Source organism: Abrus precatorius, unplaced genomic scaffold (assembly GCF_003935025.1).
Source record: "Abrus precatorius isolate BTA unplaced genomic scaffold, Abrus_2018 Scaffold9, whole genome shotgun sequence".
NCBI lineage: Eukaryota > Viridiplantae > Streptophyta > Magnoliopsida > Fabales > Fabaceae > Abrus > Abrus precatorius.
In genome coordinates, this window is record NW_020874439.1 from 10,097,864 (window position 1) to 10,118,496 (window position 20,633).

The 20,633-nt window shown below is 32.8% G+C and overlaps 2 protein-coding genes and 1 non-coding gene across 4 annotated transcripts; 1 reads left to right on the top strand and 2 right to left on the bottom strand.

Annotated features, from left to right (window-relative positions):
• Nucleotides 1–6,691: 6,691 nt before the first annotated feature.
• LOC113850771 lies at nucleotides 6,692–8,673 on the bottom strand. Its single transcript, XM_027481314.1, has 2 exons — nucleotides 8,213–8,673; nucleotides 6,692–7,688 (listed from the first exon to the last, which is right to left on the bottom strand). Exons 1-2 carry the CDS (start codon nucleotides 8,671–8,673, stop codon nucleotides 6,692–6,694), a joined length of 1,458 nt encoding a protein of 485 aa, XP_027337115.1.
• Nucleotides 8,674–8,803: 130 nt separating this feature from the next.
• LOC113851722 lies at nucleotides 8,804–8,910 on the top strand. Its single transcript, XR_003502290.1, has one exon. It is a non-coding gene; the product is annotated as a small nucleolar RNA R71 (small nucleolar RNA).
• Nucleotides 8,911–16,555: 7,645 nt separating this feature from the next.
• LOC113850341 lies at nucleotides 16,556–18,916 on the bottom strand. 2 transcript variants are annotated; one of them, XM_027480848.1, is made up of 5 exons: nucleotides 18,695–18,916; nucleotides 18,516–18,603; nucleotides 17,672–18,135; nucleotides 17,329–17,536; nucleotides 16,556–16,649 (listed from the first exon to the last, which is right to left on the bottom strand). In XM_027480848.1, the coding sequence occupies exons 1-5, from the start codon at nucleotides 18,698–18,700 to the stop codon at nucleotides 16,630–16,632; spliced, it is 786 nt and encodes a 261-aa protein (XP_027336649.1). In that variant the 5' UTR covers nucleotides 18,701–18,916; the 3' UTR covers nucleotides 16,556–16,629. The 2 variants fall into 2 exon arrangements, with proteins under 2 accessions (XP_027336649.1, XP_027336648.1); XM_027480847.1 differs by having other exon boundaries at nucleotides 16,556–16,652.
• Nucleotides 18,917–20,633: the final 1,717 nt, after the last annotated feature.

Here is a 20,633-nt window from a genome sequence, read left to right on the forward strand (position 1 = left end):
AGCCTAGCTAGGAGACTATTTTTCCTAGCAAACTTAGATTTATCTATCACTTGTTTGACTGACTTTGATTAGGGTGCATGTCTAGACACTCACAAATCTATCACTTATCTAAAGATAATCTAAGAAGCAAGATATTTTTTCTAGATCATCATCTAAGGCCGAATACAGGGCCATGACACTTGCCCCTTGTGAAGCACAATGGCTTATTTCTCTGATGAAAGATTTGTGATTCTATATCTATAAACCTGTGACATTATTTTGTGACAATCAATTAACTATCCACATTGCCAATAATTCGCTTTTCTATGAGAAAACAAAACACATCAAAATTGATTGTCACTTAGTTAGAGATCGAGTTCAAAATAGTCTGCTTCATCTTATGCTAGTGTCTTCTAAGGACCAAACAACTGATATTCTCACAAAAGCTTTATCTCCTAGTGTTTAGGGCAAGAAAAATTTTCTAAGTTAAAAAATCACATTAAAAGAAGTAACATTTCGACAAGTTTTAAAATGTCAGAGAAAGGGCCTCTCCCCTGGGGAAAGAGTAAACTTGAGTCCAAGTAGCACTAAAAGGTGGATTAGACCCATTATTTGAAGAAAGCAAATTTTGAGTAGTTTTAGATGTTTTTTGTCACATCTATGATTTCCCTCAAAAACTGCTTGAAAGACGAAAGTAATTGAATATTCCAAGTTCACAAAACTAAAAGTCTTTTCGAGGATACCTTGACCCCTGGATTGAGAATAACCAAACCTGCTCGAAAAATGGAAACGATCAGAAAGTATTCCAAGTCCAAAAGACAAGGATTTTTCGAGAAGTTTTTGAGTAGCCCTCAAGTCCCTTACACCCAAAACTGCTCGAAAAACAAGAATAACAGGAAAATATTCTAAGTCCACAAGACTAAAAATCTTATCTAGGAGTTTTTTGAGGGTTTCTAAGTTCCTAGCAACACAAAATTGCTCAAAAAACAAAAATGGCCAAAATATATTCTAAGCCCACAAACTTGACAGAGCTCCAAATCTTCTTCAGAGTTGCTCGAAAAACAAGAATGATCAGAGGAAAATATTCTAAGGCCATAATATTAAAATGAGTCTCCTAGATTGCTCCCAACAATGCTCGAAAGAGAGAAAACAGACTCAAAAGCTAATGTAAGGTTCAAGAAATGGTCATCAACAGTTACCACCAGACGAAGGTTCATATAACATGAAGACAGGTCGTGGGCGATAGCAGTTACGAGAGAAGTCCCAATCGACAGCACGATCATAAGCCATCGTGGATAATGGGCATCAACAATAGAAGACAATTATTAAGAAGTGTCCGCCAAAGGAGGAGAACGACGATGATCCTTGCCTATCAATACTTGAAAGTTTCATATTCCAATGGACGACTTTTTGCACCCAGACACCTGCACTCGAAACCTCTGCATGCTGAAAACCTGCACTGTGCCAGACACCACCTACTAGGAGACTCATGATATTGTTGTTCATTGCCAGGAGTTGTACGTTTCAATTTCTACACATTTATCTTTTCGCCTTTTAATTCCAGTTCGTTTGCTTACTTCTTTTCTACAATTCAGTTCTTGTTTTAGCAAATTATTGTAAAAACCTCTACGTTGTGACTCACTTTTAAGTGTGTTGTGACATCCATTTAATCACAACACACTTAAAAGAACCCAAAGAGAACTTAAATCCAATTCTTAGATTGCTCTTGAATTATTTGTTTACAAATTGTCATTTTTCAACGTAAACACCTAGACCCTTTTAACAATGTGTTTTTAAGCTTGGATATCCATATTCCAGCTTGAGAAGATATTATCTGTATATATTTTTAATTAATTATTGTTAGTCAATTTAATAGTTGTTTAATAAGTTTTTTTGTTTTTCGCCTTTTCTGTTAGTTATGCCTTTTTTTATAAAAGACTTGTTCCTTTTTTTTACTCTTGAGATTAATGAAAATTTCTTTTTGTAAAGCCTTTAGTCTTTACTTCTTTTGTTGTGTGCTTACAATTTTTTTCTTCTTCAGCTGCCATATCTTTTGACAATGGCCTTTATTGTTTGGTACTCAAATACGGATATGTCTCAACTTGAAATGCTTAGTATAACTTTTCTTAATTACTAAACGAAGATGATTTGCACGGTATTTTCATTAAGACAGCATCAAAGTTTCTCTAAAGAATGTGTGAATATATTTTATTAATTATTTTATGCTTTTACGATAACAAAATATATTTTATTTAATATTTATTTTATAAATTAATAAAATCTATTATAAAAAGTAAGAAAAATGTTAGGGGTTGTTTGATTTAGTTTTGCTTTTCAGTTTTTAAAAATTACATTTTAAAACAATTTTATAAAACTGTTTTTAAGAAGAGAATGAAAATAAAATTTGTTTGGTAATTTAATTTTTAAAACTGTTTTTAAGATAAAAAAAAATAAGAGAACTTGTTTGATAAATTTATTTTTAAAAATTAAAAAAGAAAATATGTTTGATTTTATTTATTTTTTATTTAGTATTTCAAATTATATATATATATATATTTGATATTTAATTTTAGTATTTTTTATTTAATTAAATATATTTTTTATATTTAAAAGGAAATATTGAATTAAAAAATTATTAAAACATCAAAATTTAATATTAAATTAAAGTAATACATGCAATGCAAAAAGTTTCATAAATTATGAAAATTACAAAATAAATTAATATCAAACTAAAAAATAATGATTAATTTTAATATTAAAATAATTTTTAATAAAATATATAAATAGTATGAATAGATATTATTAAAAAAATAAATAAATAACACTGATACAATAAAACAAGTGAATATGTATATTAAGAATAAATCCTGCAATGTATGTATAACTATTTGTAATTGTCTATATATAAACTAATACAAACTAGTTATTATATTATGCCTATATTTGATTTGTAATATAATCCCTAAATATTGTCATTTCAACTGCACCTTCATCAAATAATCTGACTAAATTATGATAATTTGAGCTAGTTTCTTCTATACTTGAATCTCTGTTCTCATGCTCAATACTGATAGGATCCATTTCTTCTCATATCCTAAATAAATCATCATTCATATTCCATTTGTTGGAAATTATATCTTACATGTCACTTGTTCAATCAATATAATATAAAAATTCAAAATTTAGCTATGCTAACAACATATTAGTTCGATTGCAAGAATTAAAGGAATGTTGACAATACTAAAAGCACTCATACAAATGTTAAAATTTTAAAAAGTCTAATTGCTGATAGCACATCATTTTCAAACACTACCTTTATCTCATTGTCTTCAAACACTCAGAAAAAGAGAGGAAAAAAAAAATGCAAGAAGAGAAGAACAAAACATGAATTTTTTTCTCCAAATATGTTGATGCTTGTGAGGAAGAATATAAATCCAAATCAAAATCAAAATCAAGAATGGTAAAAAAAAATCCAAGATGAGAAAAGGGAAAAACCTAAGAAAAAACAATGGTGATGGTTTAAGAGTGTTGAGAAGGTGACAAAGTCGTAAGGTTGCTGGTGCGAGCCACACTACTAGAAAAGTGCTGATTATAGATGGATATTACAGATAGATTTTTCAGAAAATTTAAAAAAAAAACCCACAAATCTGTCTATATTACAGACGGATAAAAATTTGTCTGTAATTTGAAAAAGGGAGGGAATTTTGGAGCGAGAGTTACAAACAGATTTTTTTCGTTTGTAAATATTGTCCTTTTTAACCGACTTTTCATGTGACAATTTACAAACAAATTTTTCCGTCTGTAAATGGACTTTATGAATTTATAGATGAAAAAATCTGTCTGTAACTGGATCTTTAAAACGTATTGTTTCATTAAACCATTTATAGACGGATTTTCTCGTCTGTAATGTCTGAAACCCATAAATTCGTGTCTCCCCCTCCCCCTTCCTCATTTTTCATAAATCTCTCTCTCTCTCAAGGAGCTTCAGTTTTTTGGCCTTTGCGAGTGATTGGAGCATCCATTTGAAAGATAATTTGCATCATTGTATTCTTGGTACGATTCTCTAACTTTTAATCGGTTTAGTTTTTTTTATTTTTGATGTATTTTAGAGACTTAAAATTTCTAAGATAGAGTTGTAGGATTGGAAATTGTATGACTGGGGGGAAGGGTGATCAATTAGATTTTTATAACCTTATTTCCTTTCATTCCTAGCTTATTAATCCTCTTTTGTGCCTAATTGGTTTGAATTGGATCATTTTATGATGTTTAAATTTTATTTGGGCTTTATTTAATTTTTCTAGTATTTGGCAAATTCTGATACTGTTTTGGTTTCTAGATCATATCTTGAGTTGTAGAACTTCTTTCATTGTGATTCTTGATTTGTAGGAAAGCTAAGAGAAAGACGCACAATTCCTATGCAGAGGTCAGAAACCAATTCTGATGATAAGAAGCTAAAATTGAGTCTGGAAAAAAAATCGAAACACTGCAGTCATGGATCCGAAGCAAGGTGCAGTATTTGGGCCATATCTCAGTCCACAAACATCCGATTAAGCCCATTCTAGTGGCATTTTGAACCTGACATCCAAGGCTACAATTGTCCTTCAGGCCATCAATCAAAAGGAGGCCATTTTCATAGCCGAAATAATGGAATAAAGTTACAAACAAAATTTTTAGGGAGAATTTTTGAATTTAAGTTTTTTTTTTCGCTCTCTCTTTTTTTTCTCTTCTCTCTCTCGACCCCTCTCCCCTTTACAACTTGTTTCTCTCCATTCATAGAGGCTTAGATTTTCATCTAATTCAAGGATTAAAAGGGATGTGACACTCTTGAGGATTGGTCTCACATTGGCATAAATTCAATAATAAATTCGGTTTCATCTCTTCCTTATTTTTCCCTTTTGCTAATTATACTTTCAAATTGAAGTTATTCGTTTGGATTGATGATTATGCATCTGTTTGATTACGTATTATTCGATTGATGTATGTAATTCAGTTTTAAGGAATATGAATTGGATTTCCAGGTTTGAAAACTACAATTAACGGCATTGGTAAATTAAATTGGCATAATTCAATTAGGTTCTAGAGTTTTCTGAATTTTAATTAATTATGTGTTAATCGAATGCATGAAGGTTTTCATGTGAATGCTGAGTTCGAATTGAGGTTTTGTTCGGAGGGCAAGTGTACCCATCAAGAAGTAATAAAGGGTTTTCAACTAAGTTCCCGAAATATCGTTCCACAAGGATTGTTTATCAATTACTAAGAGTTTTCCTAATTTAATTGTTTGAGCTTCAAATATGCGAGATTAATCAAGACGAGAATTTTTAAAATCAATTGTAAAAACTAAGGGCAAGAGACACAAAGCACGTTTTGGTTAAACTTTATCGGCGAGGAACCTAGGGCTTATGGATGTTCTCATTCAATCCTTTATGATATTCTTCTATTTAGATCTAAATATGATTTCCTAGTGATTACTAATCATTCATACTAATATTATTAAAACTCAATGGTCATGCAGTATTAATATTCTTTTCTCTAAGTTAATATCCCCAATGGTCATGCAGGTTATTAATTTAGAAAAAGCCTAAGGAGCTTATAAATTTGTTAATTCAATATGATTAGAAGACGAAGATTGGTTTGGTCTACCTAATATTTCCTCTCGTTTTATCCTATAGATCTATTAATTACCCAAGGTACGATCGCCTGACGATGTAATTAATTGGGATTAAGAATTAGAAACGATAAGATAAATCTTAATCACGAAATGGAAATCATATTTAGATTCAAATATCAGAATCCCATAAAGTCATAAACAATAATTCCCATAGCCCTAGCTATGGATTTAGCTACTCATGTAGAAAGAAAGAACTAAAACAATCAATAACATATTCATAATGAAGCAGTAAAGCAAATTAGAATAGGAAATGAATTTTCGGTCTTCAAGTATGGTCACTTGAAGCTCTAAGTTTCGCCAAGGGTGTGCCAGCGATCCTACGAGAAGGGTGGAAATGATCCAAAATCTCAAAGAAAAGGTTCTGTGTCAATTTCTGCTCTGCCAAGGGTTCCCTTCACGATGCTTTCTTCCTTCTATTTATATCATTTGAACTCCTTTGAACTTGGTGAATTTGGCTACCGCAAACAAGCATGACCGTGCATCATAATGCAGCACGGTCGTGCATATTATCGAAGCGGGGTGCTTCACTGGGCGTGCTTGTTACTGTGAGGCTTTGAAACCCATTCATTTGGGCCCAAAATGTACCCAAAATCTACTCATGGTCTTTTTATATCGAACTGCGCAATTAACAACTAAATTAGTGTAAAACCCAATTCAAATAAATGTCAAATATGAATAATTGGGATATAAAAAAGGGCCTAATTACAGACTTATCAACTTCCTGGTGGCTTCATTAAGCTTCCTGTAGTCAATACACATCCTCCATCCGGTTACCTTTCTAACAGCAATGAGCTCCTATTGCTCATTTTGCATAACAATAGTCCCTCCTTTCTTTGGTACAACTTGCACAGGACTCACCCAAGGGCTATCAGAGATTGGGAATATAATATCGGCATCCAATAACTTAATTACCTCCTTTTTCACTACTTCTTTCAGATTGAGATTTAATCGCCTTTGGGGTTGTACTTTTGGTTTGAACTCCTCCTCCTGGTGAATTCTATGAGTGCATGTAGAAGGACTGATGCCTTTAATGTCATTGATGCTCTACCCGAAAGCCTCCTTGTTCTCTCTTAGTACTCTCAGAAGCTTGTCCTCCATGCTACCTATCAAATTGGCAGAAATAATTACAGGTAAGTGAGATGGAGGGTGTAAAAAGGCATATTTAAGATTCGAAGGAAGAGGTTTGAGCTCTATTTCAGGAGGTTCTTCGACTAATGGCTTGGCTCTTTTCCGAGAGTGTTCTCCTAGATCTTCAAATATCCTTCGCCCAAACCATCTTCCAGGTACCCCACTGTTCAATGCTAAAATCTCATCTATTATTTCTTCAGTGTCGTGCAAATCCCTCCTTTCCAATGTAAGTATTCTCTCCAATACATCTTTCATTAATCCATCTTGTACCTGGGGTACATTCAGGGAGAGGGAGGTAACATCTGCAGTTGACACAAAATTACAAGAATCAAAGGTAGATGGATGCTTAAGTGAATTAAAAACTTTAAATACTACTTCCTCTTCGTTCAATCTTAATGTAAGCTTCCCCTGCTGAACATCTATTATCGTTCTTCCTGTAGCTAGGAAAGGCCTTCCTAGTATGATGGGTACTTCGTCATCCTCTTCCATGTCAAGAACAATGAAATCTGCAGGGAATATGAACTTATCCACCTTGACCAGGACATCCTCCACTATGCCTCTAGGATACGTTATCGAGCGATCAGCAAGCTGCAGAGAAATTGAAGTTGGCTTGGGTTCTTGCATACCCAACCTTCTAAATACAGAAAATGGCATTAGATTAATACTAGCGCCTAGATCACATAGCGCTTTATCAAAATAAGAATTGCCTATAGTGCACAGAATCGTAAAACTCCCTGGATCCTTAAGCTTAGGTGGCAGCTTCCTTAGCAATATTTCTGAGCACTCCTCATTCAATTTGACTATCTCAAATTCTTCCAATTTCTTTTTGTTGCTTAGCATCTCTTTGAGGAATTTAGCATATTTAGACATCTGTGAGATGGCTTCAACAAAAAGGATATTGATGTGGAGTTTTCTGAGGATTCCAAGAAATTTATTAAACTAAGGGTCTCTCTGGGTAGCCATCAACCGTTGTGAGAATGGAACTTTTGACCTTGGCATCACTAATGCATCTTCCCTTGCTTCTTTTTTCGTATCTGGTTGGCAAGCACGACCATGTTTTCTTCAAGCACGACCTTGCTTGGGTTAAGCACGGGCGTGCATTCATTGTCAGCATGCATTCATTGTCAGTATGCATTCATTGTCAGCATGGGTGTGCTGTTCAAAGCACGACCGTTCTTGTTGAGCCAACATAGGCGTGTAGGGTGATGCAAGGGCGTGCTGATCAACAAGCACAGGCGTGCATGGCTTATGTGTCTGCGTTTCACTTAAGTTCTTTCCACTTCTTAAAGTAATTGCTTTAGGTTGTTCCCTAGGATTCGGTTCTGGTTGGGATGGCAATGTTCCTGGTGCTCTTTAACTGAGGAGAGTTATGATTTGCTCCAACTGGGATTCAAGCTTTGAGGACTGAGTTCTCATCTAGCTCTGATTTATGCAAACCTCTTATCTTCCCTCTCAATCTGTTGTTCCATCTGTGCCTCAAGTTTTACTATTCTCTTGTCAGAGCTATGCACGTATTGCATCATCTGTTCTTGAAAATTGGATTGGAATCTAGGAGCTTCTCTTCTTTCTAGCTTCTCCCCTTGATTTTGCACATGAGGGGGTCGATAGGGCGCATTCTGATTTCCTTGGCAACTTCCCCAAGGATTTGTATTGCTATTGCGCCATCCTGAATTATAATTATTACCCATAAAGTTCGCCTCCTCCTGATCAAGCTCTGTATTATGCGCCGACTTTGTGGGTTGATCTTGTGCTCTCATTAAACACTCCAGTTGCTTTGTGAGAGCTACCATTTGGGTTACCAATGGGTTGTTGCTCTCTGGTTGATAGACTGGTGCAGCTTCCTTTCTCTTGAAGTTGTAAGTGTCAGTTGTGTGCCACTGAAAGCTAGCAGATGCCATTTCGTCTATCAATCTATATGCGTCATCTGGGTCTTTCCTTATAAGAGATCCTCTTGTGGCGGCATCAATCGTGGCCCTATTATGGATGGATAGGCCACTGTAAAAGATCTGTACCTGCCTCCAAGTTGGAAAGTCATGGTGCAGGCATCTTCTCAATAATTTCCTGAATTGCTCTCACGCCTCGAACAATGATTCTATCTCATTCTGCTAGAAGCAACATATTTCTGTCATCAACTTGGACAATCTTGATGGAGGAAAGTACTTTCCCAAGAACTGTTGAGTCAGATCCTCCCAAGTTGTGATGGAATTGGCTGGGAATGAAGAAAACCATGCGTTCACTCTTTCGGACACTGAAAATGGAAACAGGTGGAGTCGAATTGCATCGTTGGAGACTCCATTGTATTTTATGGTGTCCGTCAATCGGAGAAATTTTGTCAGATGTAGATTGGGGTCTTCGTTAGGCAAGCCCCCAAATTGTATGGAGTTCTGAACCATGGTGATGAGTGCTGGTTTCAACTCAAAATTGTTTGCCTCCACATTAGGTGCCACGATACTTCCAGGAGTGCCTCTGGCATTGGGTATCATGTAATCTTGGATTGATCTCCTTCCCTTCGCCATTCTTTGCTCTCTCACTTCTTTTCTTTGTCTACGAACTGTTCTTTCAATTTTCAGATCAAACAAATAAGCTGTAGAACACTTAGAACGAGTGAGCATACATCAAGAGTAATTAAAAAAATAAAAATAAAATAAATACAAAAATTATAAAAATATTAAAAGAGAATTCTAATAATGAACAAAACAAAATAAAACAAAACACAATTTGCTCAAATCAATCAAATTCGAGATTTTCTTAATATTGAAAAATCAACAATCCCTGGCAATGACGCCAAAAACTTGTTCAGAGGACAAGTGTACCCATTGAGAAGTAATAAAGGGTTTTCAACTAAGTTCCCGAAATATCGTCCCACAAGGATTGTTTATCAATTACTAAGAGTTTTCCTAATTTAATTGTTTGAGCTTCAAATATGCGAGATTAATCAAGACAAGAATTTATAAAATCAATTGTAAAAACTAAGAGCAAGAGACACAAAGCACGTTTTGGTTAAACTTTATCGGCGAGGAACCTAGGGTTTATGGATGTTCTCATTCAATCCTTTATGATATTCTTCTATTTAGATCTAAATATGATTTCCTAGTGATTACTAATCATTCGTACTAATATTATTAATACTCAATGGTCATGCAGTATTAATATTCTTTTCTCTAAGTTAATATCTCCAATGGTCATGCAGGTTATTAATTTAGAAAAAGCCTAAGGAGTCTATGAATTTGTTAATTCAATATGATTAGAAGACGAAGATTGGTTTGGTCTACCTAATATTTCCTCTCGTTTTATCCTATAGATCTATTAATTACTCGAGGTACGATCGCCTGACGATGTAATTAATTGGGATTAAGAATTAGAAACGATAAGATAAATCTTAATCATGAAATGGAAATCATATTTAGATTCAAATATCAGAATCCCATAAAGTCATAAACAATAATTCTCATAGCCCTAACTATGGATTTAGCTACTCATGTAGAAAGAAAGAACTAAAACAATCAATAACATATTCATAATGAAGCAGTAAAGCAAACTAGAATAGGCAATGAATCTTCGGTCTTCAAGTATGGTCACTTGAAGTTCTAAGTTTAGCCAAGGGTGTGCCAGCGATCCTACGCGAAGGGTGGAAATGATCCAAAATCTCAAAGAAAAGGTTCTATGTCAATTTCTGCTCTGCCAAGGGTTCCCTTCTATTTATATCATTTGAACTCCTTTGAACTTGGTGAATTTGGCTATCGCAAACAAGCACGGCCGTGCATCATAATGCAGCACGGTCGTGCATATTATCAAAGCACCCCCGTGCTTCACTGGGCGTGCTTGTTACTGTGAGGCTTTGAAGCTCATTCATTTGGGCCCAAAATCTACTCATGGTCTTTTTATATCAAACTGCGCAATTAACAACTAAATTAATGTAAAACTCAATTCAAATAAATGTCAAATATGAATAATTGGGCTATAAAAGAGGGCCTAATTACAGACTTATCAGGTTTCATTCGGATTCATTGTTAATTACCGAATTTTTTGTTGATGTACTCTCTTAAAAATTTGGTGATAGAGTAGTCATTCTTCTTCTTAATTCTTGGATTAGAATTTCAATTTTTGTTCACTCTTCATTCTATTTTTTTTTTCTTTTATAAACAAACCCCCCGTCTTATATACTCTCTAAATAGATTAATTTGTCCTTGTGATTCTTTGAAAAATGACCCTAGTTGCTTACCTCGTACTATAGTAAGTAGATGTATTTTGACCCGTGTGCGACCACGTGTTAAAAGGCGTAGAGGTCCTTCTCCGAACCTGACTATTGTGTGCTGTTGGATTGTTTGTGTTTACAGAGTTTGTAGAATATGCATGTTGTGGAGTTATAGGGGGATGTGCTCTAGAACAGTTTAGGATTGTAATGTGTATGTTTTTGATGCATTGATTAATAGATTATTACATAATATATAGATTATGTGTAAACAAAATTTAGATTTTTGTATTAAGTACGTGTAAACAAATGTAAGGAAATATTAATATATTAGGGAAAATTCTGCCAAAATTTATATTAGAAATTTGTTGTATTAAGTGTAAACAAATATAGGAAAATATTCATATATTAGGGGAGATTCTACCAAAATTTACATTAGAAATTTGTTGTATTAAGTGTAAACAAATATAGGGAAATATTCATACGGAAATATTCATATATTAGGGGAGATTCTGCCAAAATTTACATTAGAAATTTGTGTAATGTAAAATAAAACATTGATACAATATTGTGTATTTGTGTATTTGTTCTCTAAACATGTATTATATTTGTTTAAGATATGACAGGTAAAGGTAAGAAAGGTGTTACTCGTGGTCCTAATCGTGGCAACACTGCTTCACTTACCGCTCCATACCAGCTACTATGCAGACCTCGCAGGATAGGGGACAGGAACAGTTTATCATGGTGCCCAACCCTGGGTATGTTGCTCCTCCCCTTCACTGCCGACTACACATGCCACACAACCTCCTTCTACACAAGGCACAAGTGAGGGATCCACTGCTGTCCCAGCTGTAAGTGGGCAGTAATCATCACAGACCCAGGCATCATCGAGATCGCTTTCAACTTTAAGATGGGATGTGTCTACTTGGTAAGTTAAATTTAAAATATGAATAATAACTCTATTTGTTTTAAACAAGTTATAATAATTGTATTATTTTATTGTGTGTTAAGTTGGATTCCACCACAGAAGGGTCTCCACCAAGTGACAGATACTATTAAGAAGATGTTTGATGCACCTTATATAAGTTTTGCAAAGGTGCCTAAGGATATAAAGATGGAATGGTTTAAAGATTAGAAGGTAATAACAGTTAATTAATTCCAGCTAAGTGTAATTAGATATTATTTCTTGTAGTTCTTCTAATGAAATTGTATTTATGTAGAGCAACTTCTCCATTCCCCCTAGGATGAAAAGATGATTTTTAAGGCATGGAAGAGTCGTACTGCAAAGCGACTAAGACAGATGTACACTGAGACCCGTCAGGATCTATCATCTGCTGATTGGATAACACCTAACTTCCTTCATGTCTTGCAGAAGTATTGGGGTACGGATGAGTTTAAAAATCTCTTTGTAAAGAACAAGAAAAACAGGGCATCCTTAAAAGGAGGATTATTGCATACTGGTGGTTCTACGACTTTGGCTGGCACTAAAACGAACTTGGTATGTGATTTTTAATTTTCTTTTAAAATTTATTTTATTCAATCTTATAATTGATGAGTGAGACGGTGATTTAATTGAAATTGCAAGAAAAGTCACTGAAGAGACCACTTACACATGGAGAGGTGTTCAAGGAGACACATACTCGCAAGGGAGACAAAACCTTGTGGATTAATACACGATCTCAGGCCACATATGTAAGTTATCCTTATTGACACTATATGTTATTATTAATGATTTATTATATAGTATTCGAGACTAATATATAATTATCTATATTGAATTATAGGATCACTATATTCAAAGGCTTGAGGAGGCATCTTCTCAAGATCCAGAGTCAGTTGACCATGATACTATATGGTCAGAGACGGTGGGTGGCCTTTATAAAGGCCGCATTTACGGCATGAGGAGTCGCTTTGCAGATTCTATGTTGCCTGCATCTGTCACCAGAGATGCCCCTTCTCTTGTACTTGAGGAAGTGGAGGACATGGTCCGCACTTAGGTCCATGCCCTCAATGAAGAACTGCATAAGCAAAATGAAGAGATGTGGAAGAGTAAGGAAAGTGCATTGAAGAAGAAGTGGGCGAACAAAATGGAGAAGAAGATAGAGAAGAAGGTGGCATCGATGATGCAGAGGGAGGTGCAGCAACAACATATGCAGATGCATGCATACTTTCAGCTTCATGCATCATTCCTCCTCTGACTCCTCATCTACTGATGACGATACTTTTTCAAAAGATGATCACGCCGATTATTAGTGATATACAATGTTATTTTATTTTTTATATTATTTTTCTAGATGTTTACTTCTTCCTTTTTAATTAAATTTTAATTTTACATTTTATAAATAAATTTTAATTTTAAATATATAATTTTGTAGTTTTTATTAAGTTTATAAATTGTGATAATTAGAAACAGTGAGAAATAATTATGTTTATAAAAAAATGAAACAATTTTTTTTAAAATTTCATAAATGAATTACAGACGGATTTTTCTATTTGTAATACAGATGGATTTAAAAATCCGTCTGTAATTATTTACCGACGCGCATATTACAGACGGACTATAGCCGTCTGTAAATCCATCTATATTTTTGAATTTTTTAGTAGTGCCAGGAAGACGTGAGAATGTTGTGAGGATGCTGAAAGGTTGTTGGTGCAGCACAGAGAGATGTGAAAATGCTGTGAAACTCTAACCCATTTCATTTACATTTTTTATTTAATTAATATATTTACAAGAATGTCATTAATGAGAAATGACTTTTTCGCATCTTGCAAATTTTGAAAAGAGAAATCAAAATTTAAAAACAAAAGCACCTTAGAAGCTATTCTGTATTTTAGTTTTAAAAATTGAAAATAAAAACTTGTTTTTAAAAATAATTTTTAAAATTTAAATTAACAAACAAGTTTTGAAGTTTTTAAGTTTTAAAAACTGAAAACTCTTTTTAAAAGGGAAACAAACAGCCCCTTAATCTTTACTTTTTAGAATTGAAGAATAAGCAGTTAAAAAATTATTAAAAGAAGTATTAATAATTTTGAAAATAAAAAAAAAATTATTTTTAATAAAAATTGATTTTTTTAAAAAAATATTTAAATGTATGAGTGAACCACTGACCGGGTCACTCGATATCATCGAAGGACCAAAGACAAATGGCACGTTTCCTACTTTAAATTGGAGTCTCATTTTCAATCGCTGAACCCGATTTCATGCTTATTCCAATATGTATGAGTTTGAAAATTCAATCAAACAATCTTAAATAATGTTTTAATGTAAAAGATATAATTTATAGAGTGAAAACTAATTTATATTTAAATAAATTTTGACTCAAAATCAAAATATGGTAGATACTAGCACAATTTTGACTCTTAATTTTTAATTCAATGAATAATATTTCTGTCAAAAATGAATGGTAATTTTTTATATTGATTTAAAATGTTACTTAGTTTAACATTTTATTTTTTATTTTATTATTTAATTATTGTGAAATATTATTTGTTTACGGTAAAAAATGATAATTGTAAACAAATAATTCAAAGATCAATCTGAGGACTGGATTTAGGTCTTCTTTGGGTTCTTTTAAGTGTGTTGTTAACGTAACGGTGAAATGGACGCGTAAATTAAGCAATTTAGCAAGAATAGTGAATATTAAACATGCAGAATTGACTCAAACGTAGAGGTTCATTACAGAATAGTATGAAATAAGAAATGAATTGCAGAAACAAGAACAAAAGCAAACAAACGAAGAAACTTGAATTGAAATGCAGAATGTAAATGCGGGAATGTAAAGGTGCTGGAATGTAAACGTACGACTCCTCACAATGGCGAACAACAACCACCGTGGTTATCCTTGTAGCTGGTGTCTAGCGCGGTGCAGGGTTTCAGCGTTTCAGAGAATTTAGGTGCGGTGTCAGGGTGCAAAAAGTCGTCCTTTGTACAATGGTGTTTTGGAGTATTTATAGACATGAAGACCACCACCGTTCTCCTCCTTTTGCGGGCACTTCTTAGTAACTACCTTCAACTGTTGATGTCTATTATCCACGATTGCTTGTGATCGTGTTGTTGGTTGGGGCTTCTTTCGTAACCACTATCGCCCACGATCTCCTTTGCGTAGTGGTGAATGTTGATAATTGCTGGTAACTGCTTTTGGATTTTTTAATGACTTGACTTATCAAGACTCGTGTTTTTTCTATTTTTCGAGTATTTCTGGGAGAAACCTAAAATGCTCCTTTAATGTTATGGCCTTAGAATAGTTTCTTCTTAACTTCTCTTTTTGAGCCATTCTGGAGTTTTGAGAGCTTGTCTTGGTCTTGTGGACTTAGAACATTTTCTTTGTTCATTTCTGTTTTTCGAGCAATTCTGGAGGGACTCTGGAGCTCGACCAGGTTTGTGGACTTAGAATATTTTCTGACCACTTCTTATTTTTCGAGCAATTCTGGAGTAAATCTGGAGCTCAGTTAGGTTTGTGGACTTAGAATATTTTTTGATCACTTCCTGTTTTTCGAGCAATTCTGGAGGAAATCTGGAGCTCAGCCAGGTTTGTAGACTTTAGAATATTTTCTGACCACTTCCTGTTTTTCGAGCAGTTTTGGGTGTCAGGGACTTGGAAACTCCTCAAAAACTCCTCGAAAAGCCATCAGTTTTTGTGGACTTAGAATATTTTCCTGTTAATCCTGTTTTTTTAGCAGTTTTGGGTGTGAGAGACTTGAAAACTCCTCGAAAAGCCATCAATTTTGTGGACTTGGAATATTTTCTTGCCAGTTCTATTTTTCGAGTAGTTTTGGGTGTCAGTGACTTGAAAACTCCTCGAAAAAAGCCTTTAGTTTTGTGGTCTTAGAATATTTTCTTGTCTTTTAAGCAGTTTAGAAAAAAATTAACAATGTGACAAAAAATCTCCTAAAATAGCTCGAAATGTGTCCCTTTTAATTAAAATTAAAGATCTTAGATAATCTTCCAATATTCTCTTATGTTTAGGCTTATCTTTGTCTCCTTCTTGACCCTCAAAATTTTGTCAAAATGTAATTTCCTTCAAGATAATTTTTAACTTAGAAAATTTTTCTTATCCCAAATATTATTATTAAAAATATATATTTATTTGTTACTGATTTGACATTAATAATTTTGAAACAGCTGTTTAACCTGTTCAATTTCGTATTTGATTAAAAAAAAAACCGAATCAAAACAACGTTATATATTTGTTAATTGTAATTCTTTTTCTTTTTTTTTTCTTAAATGTGTAGCAGGAATGTATGATTGAGTGATAATGTTAAAAAAAATTTAAATTAATAATAAATAAAAATTCAAATTTTATTATAATGTTATTATTTTAATTTATATATATATATATATATATATATATATATATAAAATAACATTAACTTTTGTTTTTGTTTTTTTAAACTGCAACGGTGATTACAAGGGAATATTCCTGCTAACTTTTAAACTCTTCCATATTAATTCGACCAACAAGGAATAATTTACTTATACGATACGACTCATGATGTATATGCCAAACATTCTCATTAAGTTAAATCGACATCTAGTACATGCAGATCGCTCAGTGCTAATGTTACATTTATAGACGTAGAGCATTAACCAGTGAAGTTGATTCATTGCTCAACAGCATCACCGTCAATGAAACGATAGAATATTTCCCTTAGATACATTTCTTCATAGTTCAAGCACCACATCTGTTATCCAAGAAAAACGTAATAAACAATGGGTTAGTCAAGTGTTTATGAAGAGATCGATGATCGATCTAGTTGTGAGAAGAGTTTGTTTAACGTCAGAGGTGTGAGGAATAAATCTTAACTAGTAGATAATTATGTTTAGATAATTAACATTATATATTTTTTATGTAACCACATGATGACTTCAAAATGTTATATATAACTTAATATTTTAATTTTATATTTACTATAGAAACTTTTTTTTCAGACTTAATCATTTATTGATTTAAAAGAAATTAATTTAAAAATTTATGTTCATAAATTTTATATAAAAATTATAATTATTTATTATATTAAATAAAGAGATAAATTTTATATTAAAAATTATGGAAAAATCAAAGTTAATTAAGATTGATATTGAATTAAAAACAAATATTTAATATAAAAATTTACACCACATGACTAGAGATTTATAAATATTTTATTATTATATTAATTAAATAAATAAAATTTAAATTAAAGATAAGTTATAAAAATTTAAATTAAGATTAAATTAAAAGTAAAAATTTAATGTGAAAAAACTCACTGGGTATAATGAAAAAGAGTAACCAATTTCTAAACGTAAAATTACTCTTATTGTAAAATTTGAATTCGCAGACTATATTGCAGAAGCTGATAAAGAAATAAAATTTTAACTTACATTCAGAGTCTGTAGTGATCCAGTTTCCTTTTCTACGATCACGCTCACTGGGAGGGATGAATACTTGTGAACGTGAAATCTGAGCTTGTCCATTTTCAGACAAGCAAGTTTCTACATCCCAGGTGAAACTGATCTTGGGTGATTCACTACTAAGTTCATCATGGTCTTGAACTGCTTCTACGTTTCCTTGTCTTCTAAACTGTAAAACCTGCTAATTAATAATTTGACGATGCCCACTAATTAATTTAGTTACTTAGTCAATTCAACTAAGAAATTACGTAGCTAAAACAGTGTTTATTTTTTTTCTTCAATTAAGGGTCACTGAAGGGGTCCAAAAGTTTACCTTCTGTTCATAGAATTTTTCACTTTTCTCTGTTTTGGCCGCAGCAACCTTTCTAAGTAGTTGTTTCATTCTTGAAACAGGCTTCTTTGTAACTGCATTACTTTCTGCAATGACACGTTGGTCATTTCTTTTTGGAGAGTCGGAGAATGATGCTTCAGTTATGGGTAAAACCTTCTTTCCTCCATGAGTAGCAAAATCTGCCTTTCTAGTTATTCCTATTCCTTTGGATAATTCTTCTCTCTTCATCTTCACTGAGTTGACAAAGTGCCTTCTCATATTCAAGTTTTCTATTTCCTTTACTTTGAGGGTTCTGTAAAAGCAAGCCTTTGGAATGTCTTTTCCGCAAATGAAAGGAAATAGCTTTAAATTCTTGCTGCCAAGCTTCCTCCCTTCTATTCTCTTTGTTCTTCTATACGCCTTATGATGCTTAAGTGTAATTATATCTTTTCCTTTAGCTTTTTCTTCTGAAACAACGTCGTTATGATATCAGCGTTTCATGCTATTTTGAACTTTATAACAATTTATGATTTTTTTACAAATATTTGATATATTATTATTATTATTAAGCTTATTTTAATAAGTGTTTTAGAATAATTTATTAAAATAATTTTTTTAATTCATTACAACAAAATTCATAGTTAAATTTGTGATATAATTTTTAATATATAAAAGTTATTGAATAGTTAATGTGCATCGAATTGCACACTCATATGTGATAAAATACAAAGAGAAATTAAATATATATAAAAAGAGTGGAATATGAAAAATCAGTGCCCATGTGCATTGAATTATTCATTTTGTATGCTAAATGATTATAAGATGTAAGAGTTGTAAGAATGGTTACCTTTGATAGCTTTCCAATTGGTGGGAGAACTTATGGTGCTTCTCCATATTTCTTGTTCATGTGCCCCTTTAGAGACCCATTGAAGAATCTGTTACACATATAGTACACATCAGCTTTCAAGTGAATAATGCATGTTTTTCAAATTCCACTATCTTATATCAATGCATAAGGAAGCACACCTGCATACTTTAATGCCACTGTTTTATATAATTTTTTAATTGGAGTGGGGGGGTCTCTACCTAAGACTGTGTTTGTCAAATAAACAGGTTTGGAGAACTTTGAGTGCTGTCTGAAAAGCCTATGATTCCTATCTAGTGTTTGAGGCCTTGGGTATAAGAAGAGACAGAGATTAAATTGGAATAAATCAATGTAAGGAATATGGTGAGACAAACCAGGTGAGTGGGGAGTGGTTTGGCTTATGATTCTGAGTAACATGGAGCCTATTTATATAAATAGCATGATTGGGTGGCGAGTACAATTGTAAGGGAATTAATATAGTTATGTTTCAGCTTATGTAGCATGGTTCATAGCCATACACTTGTATGTTGGTGACATGATTAGAACCCATCTAATATGGGCCGTCAATTGAACATCTACATCACACAAGAATACTTAATATTAAGAGTTTCAAAAATCAATGCAGGTAACAATTTGAAGATAATAATTGTTTGAACTTTGCCTCCAGTGTTTGTAGTCAAGTTGAATACTCCCATACTATCATTAGTTGTAGCAGTAGTTAAGGGACGCATTAGACCTATGAATGATTTTCAGAAGAAACGCTATTAAACAGAACCAAAAAAAATATGTAAAATGCTCTGAAGTTTGAGTCAATCACTATGCAATCCAATAATTTTTTAAATCCTTTATCTCTTAATTTAATTTCATTTATTTAAAGAATTATATAATTTACTATACCATAAACCGCTATAATAAATAAATAAATAAATTGAAACTAAATAAAAAATGAATTTAAAACCAAAAAAATTAAATAATCAAAATATTAATATTACCAATTATTTGAGTAAAGGTTCAAATCACAATAAATCAATGCTTACTAGTTTGTCTCTTAGGCACAGAAGTCCCTATTTTGTGAGTTTAAAATGTTGCCATGGCAAAATAATCAACTCCTTCCATTTAATGCTCTGACAAGAAGCAAGAACGGTGCTTAATCCTGTGTAACAATATTTACTTAACATATAATATTTATGTAACGTACGTATCATAATTTATGGCCACAACGATACAAAGAGCATTTCAGCATCCTAACATCCTGAGAAAATGTCAAAATGAATGTTACTTTAAAGGAGAATGGTGAGGCTAACGAAGATATTTTCATATTGTGAGAGTTCTCGTGGGTGCAAATTGGGGAGCCATCAGTGTCACTGGGGACTGAGATAGAAACGATAATTTAAAAATGTTTGGAAAGAGGGACATGCCTTTGATGAAAGCTCTCTAATCCCCACGTCATTACTATGTGTTGGGTTCCGCATCTTCTCCACCCCCTAAGATGTGTTTTCTCTATCCACCATTGATTATTAAAACTATGGTGTGGCATCATTTTAGCAAGAAACACTTTGCTTTCGGTTTCATTACTCACCATTTCCTGCATCAACTTTCCAATATTGTGTCAATCATAGACAAGTAATATTTGTACTTCTATCTTACGGACCAACTCTGTCACTCACATTTTCATTTAATCAAATTTTGATGCTTTTCTGCTTCTTTAAGCGAAAATGGTTATCAGATCAATGTAACTATTTGATTTACTATCGATCACCAATATGACGGCGTGCTTTGTTAATATATTTTACGCAAACAAAATAAATTAAAATTAGGTGCATCTTTCAATTTTTCACTTAAAGGTGTTAATTATAACGTGAAATTAGACAAATTATAAAATTTTGATTACTTTGTTTGGAAAGAGTTTCAATCTTTCCAGTGATGTGAGAGGATGAATATATGCACTTTAGTTAGTATGCCAAAAAAAATGTCAAGTCTGAGCTAATTAGTGATTGATGTCAAACTATGAGTAACAGAGGGGATATAATGTGAAACATGTTTGTTTTAAAAGGATAATAAGTAAAAAATAAATATAAAATCCTACATATAATGTTTTTA

Coding starts and splice junctions, on each gene's coding strand:
- LOC113850771 (XM_027481314.1), bottom strand. CDS start 8,673: ATGGCATCTGCTAGCTTTCAGTGGCACACAACTGACACTTACAACTTC. Junction 7,689..8,212: donor ATTGAGAGGGAAGATAAGAG/GTTTGCATAAAT, acceptor TGGAATCCTCAG/AAAACTCCACATCAATATCC.
- LOC113850341 (XM_027480847.1), bottom strand. Junction 18,136..18,515: donor CAATTGGAAAGCTATCAAAG/GTAACCATTCTT, acceptor ACGTTGTTTCAG/AAGAAAAAGCTAAAGGAAAA. Junction 17,537..17,671: donor AAAAATTCTATGAACAGAAG/GTAAACTTTTGG, acceptor ATTAATTAGCAG/GTTTTACAGTTTAGAAGACA.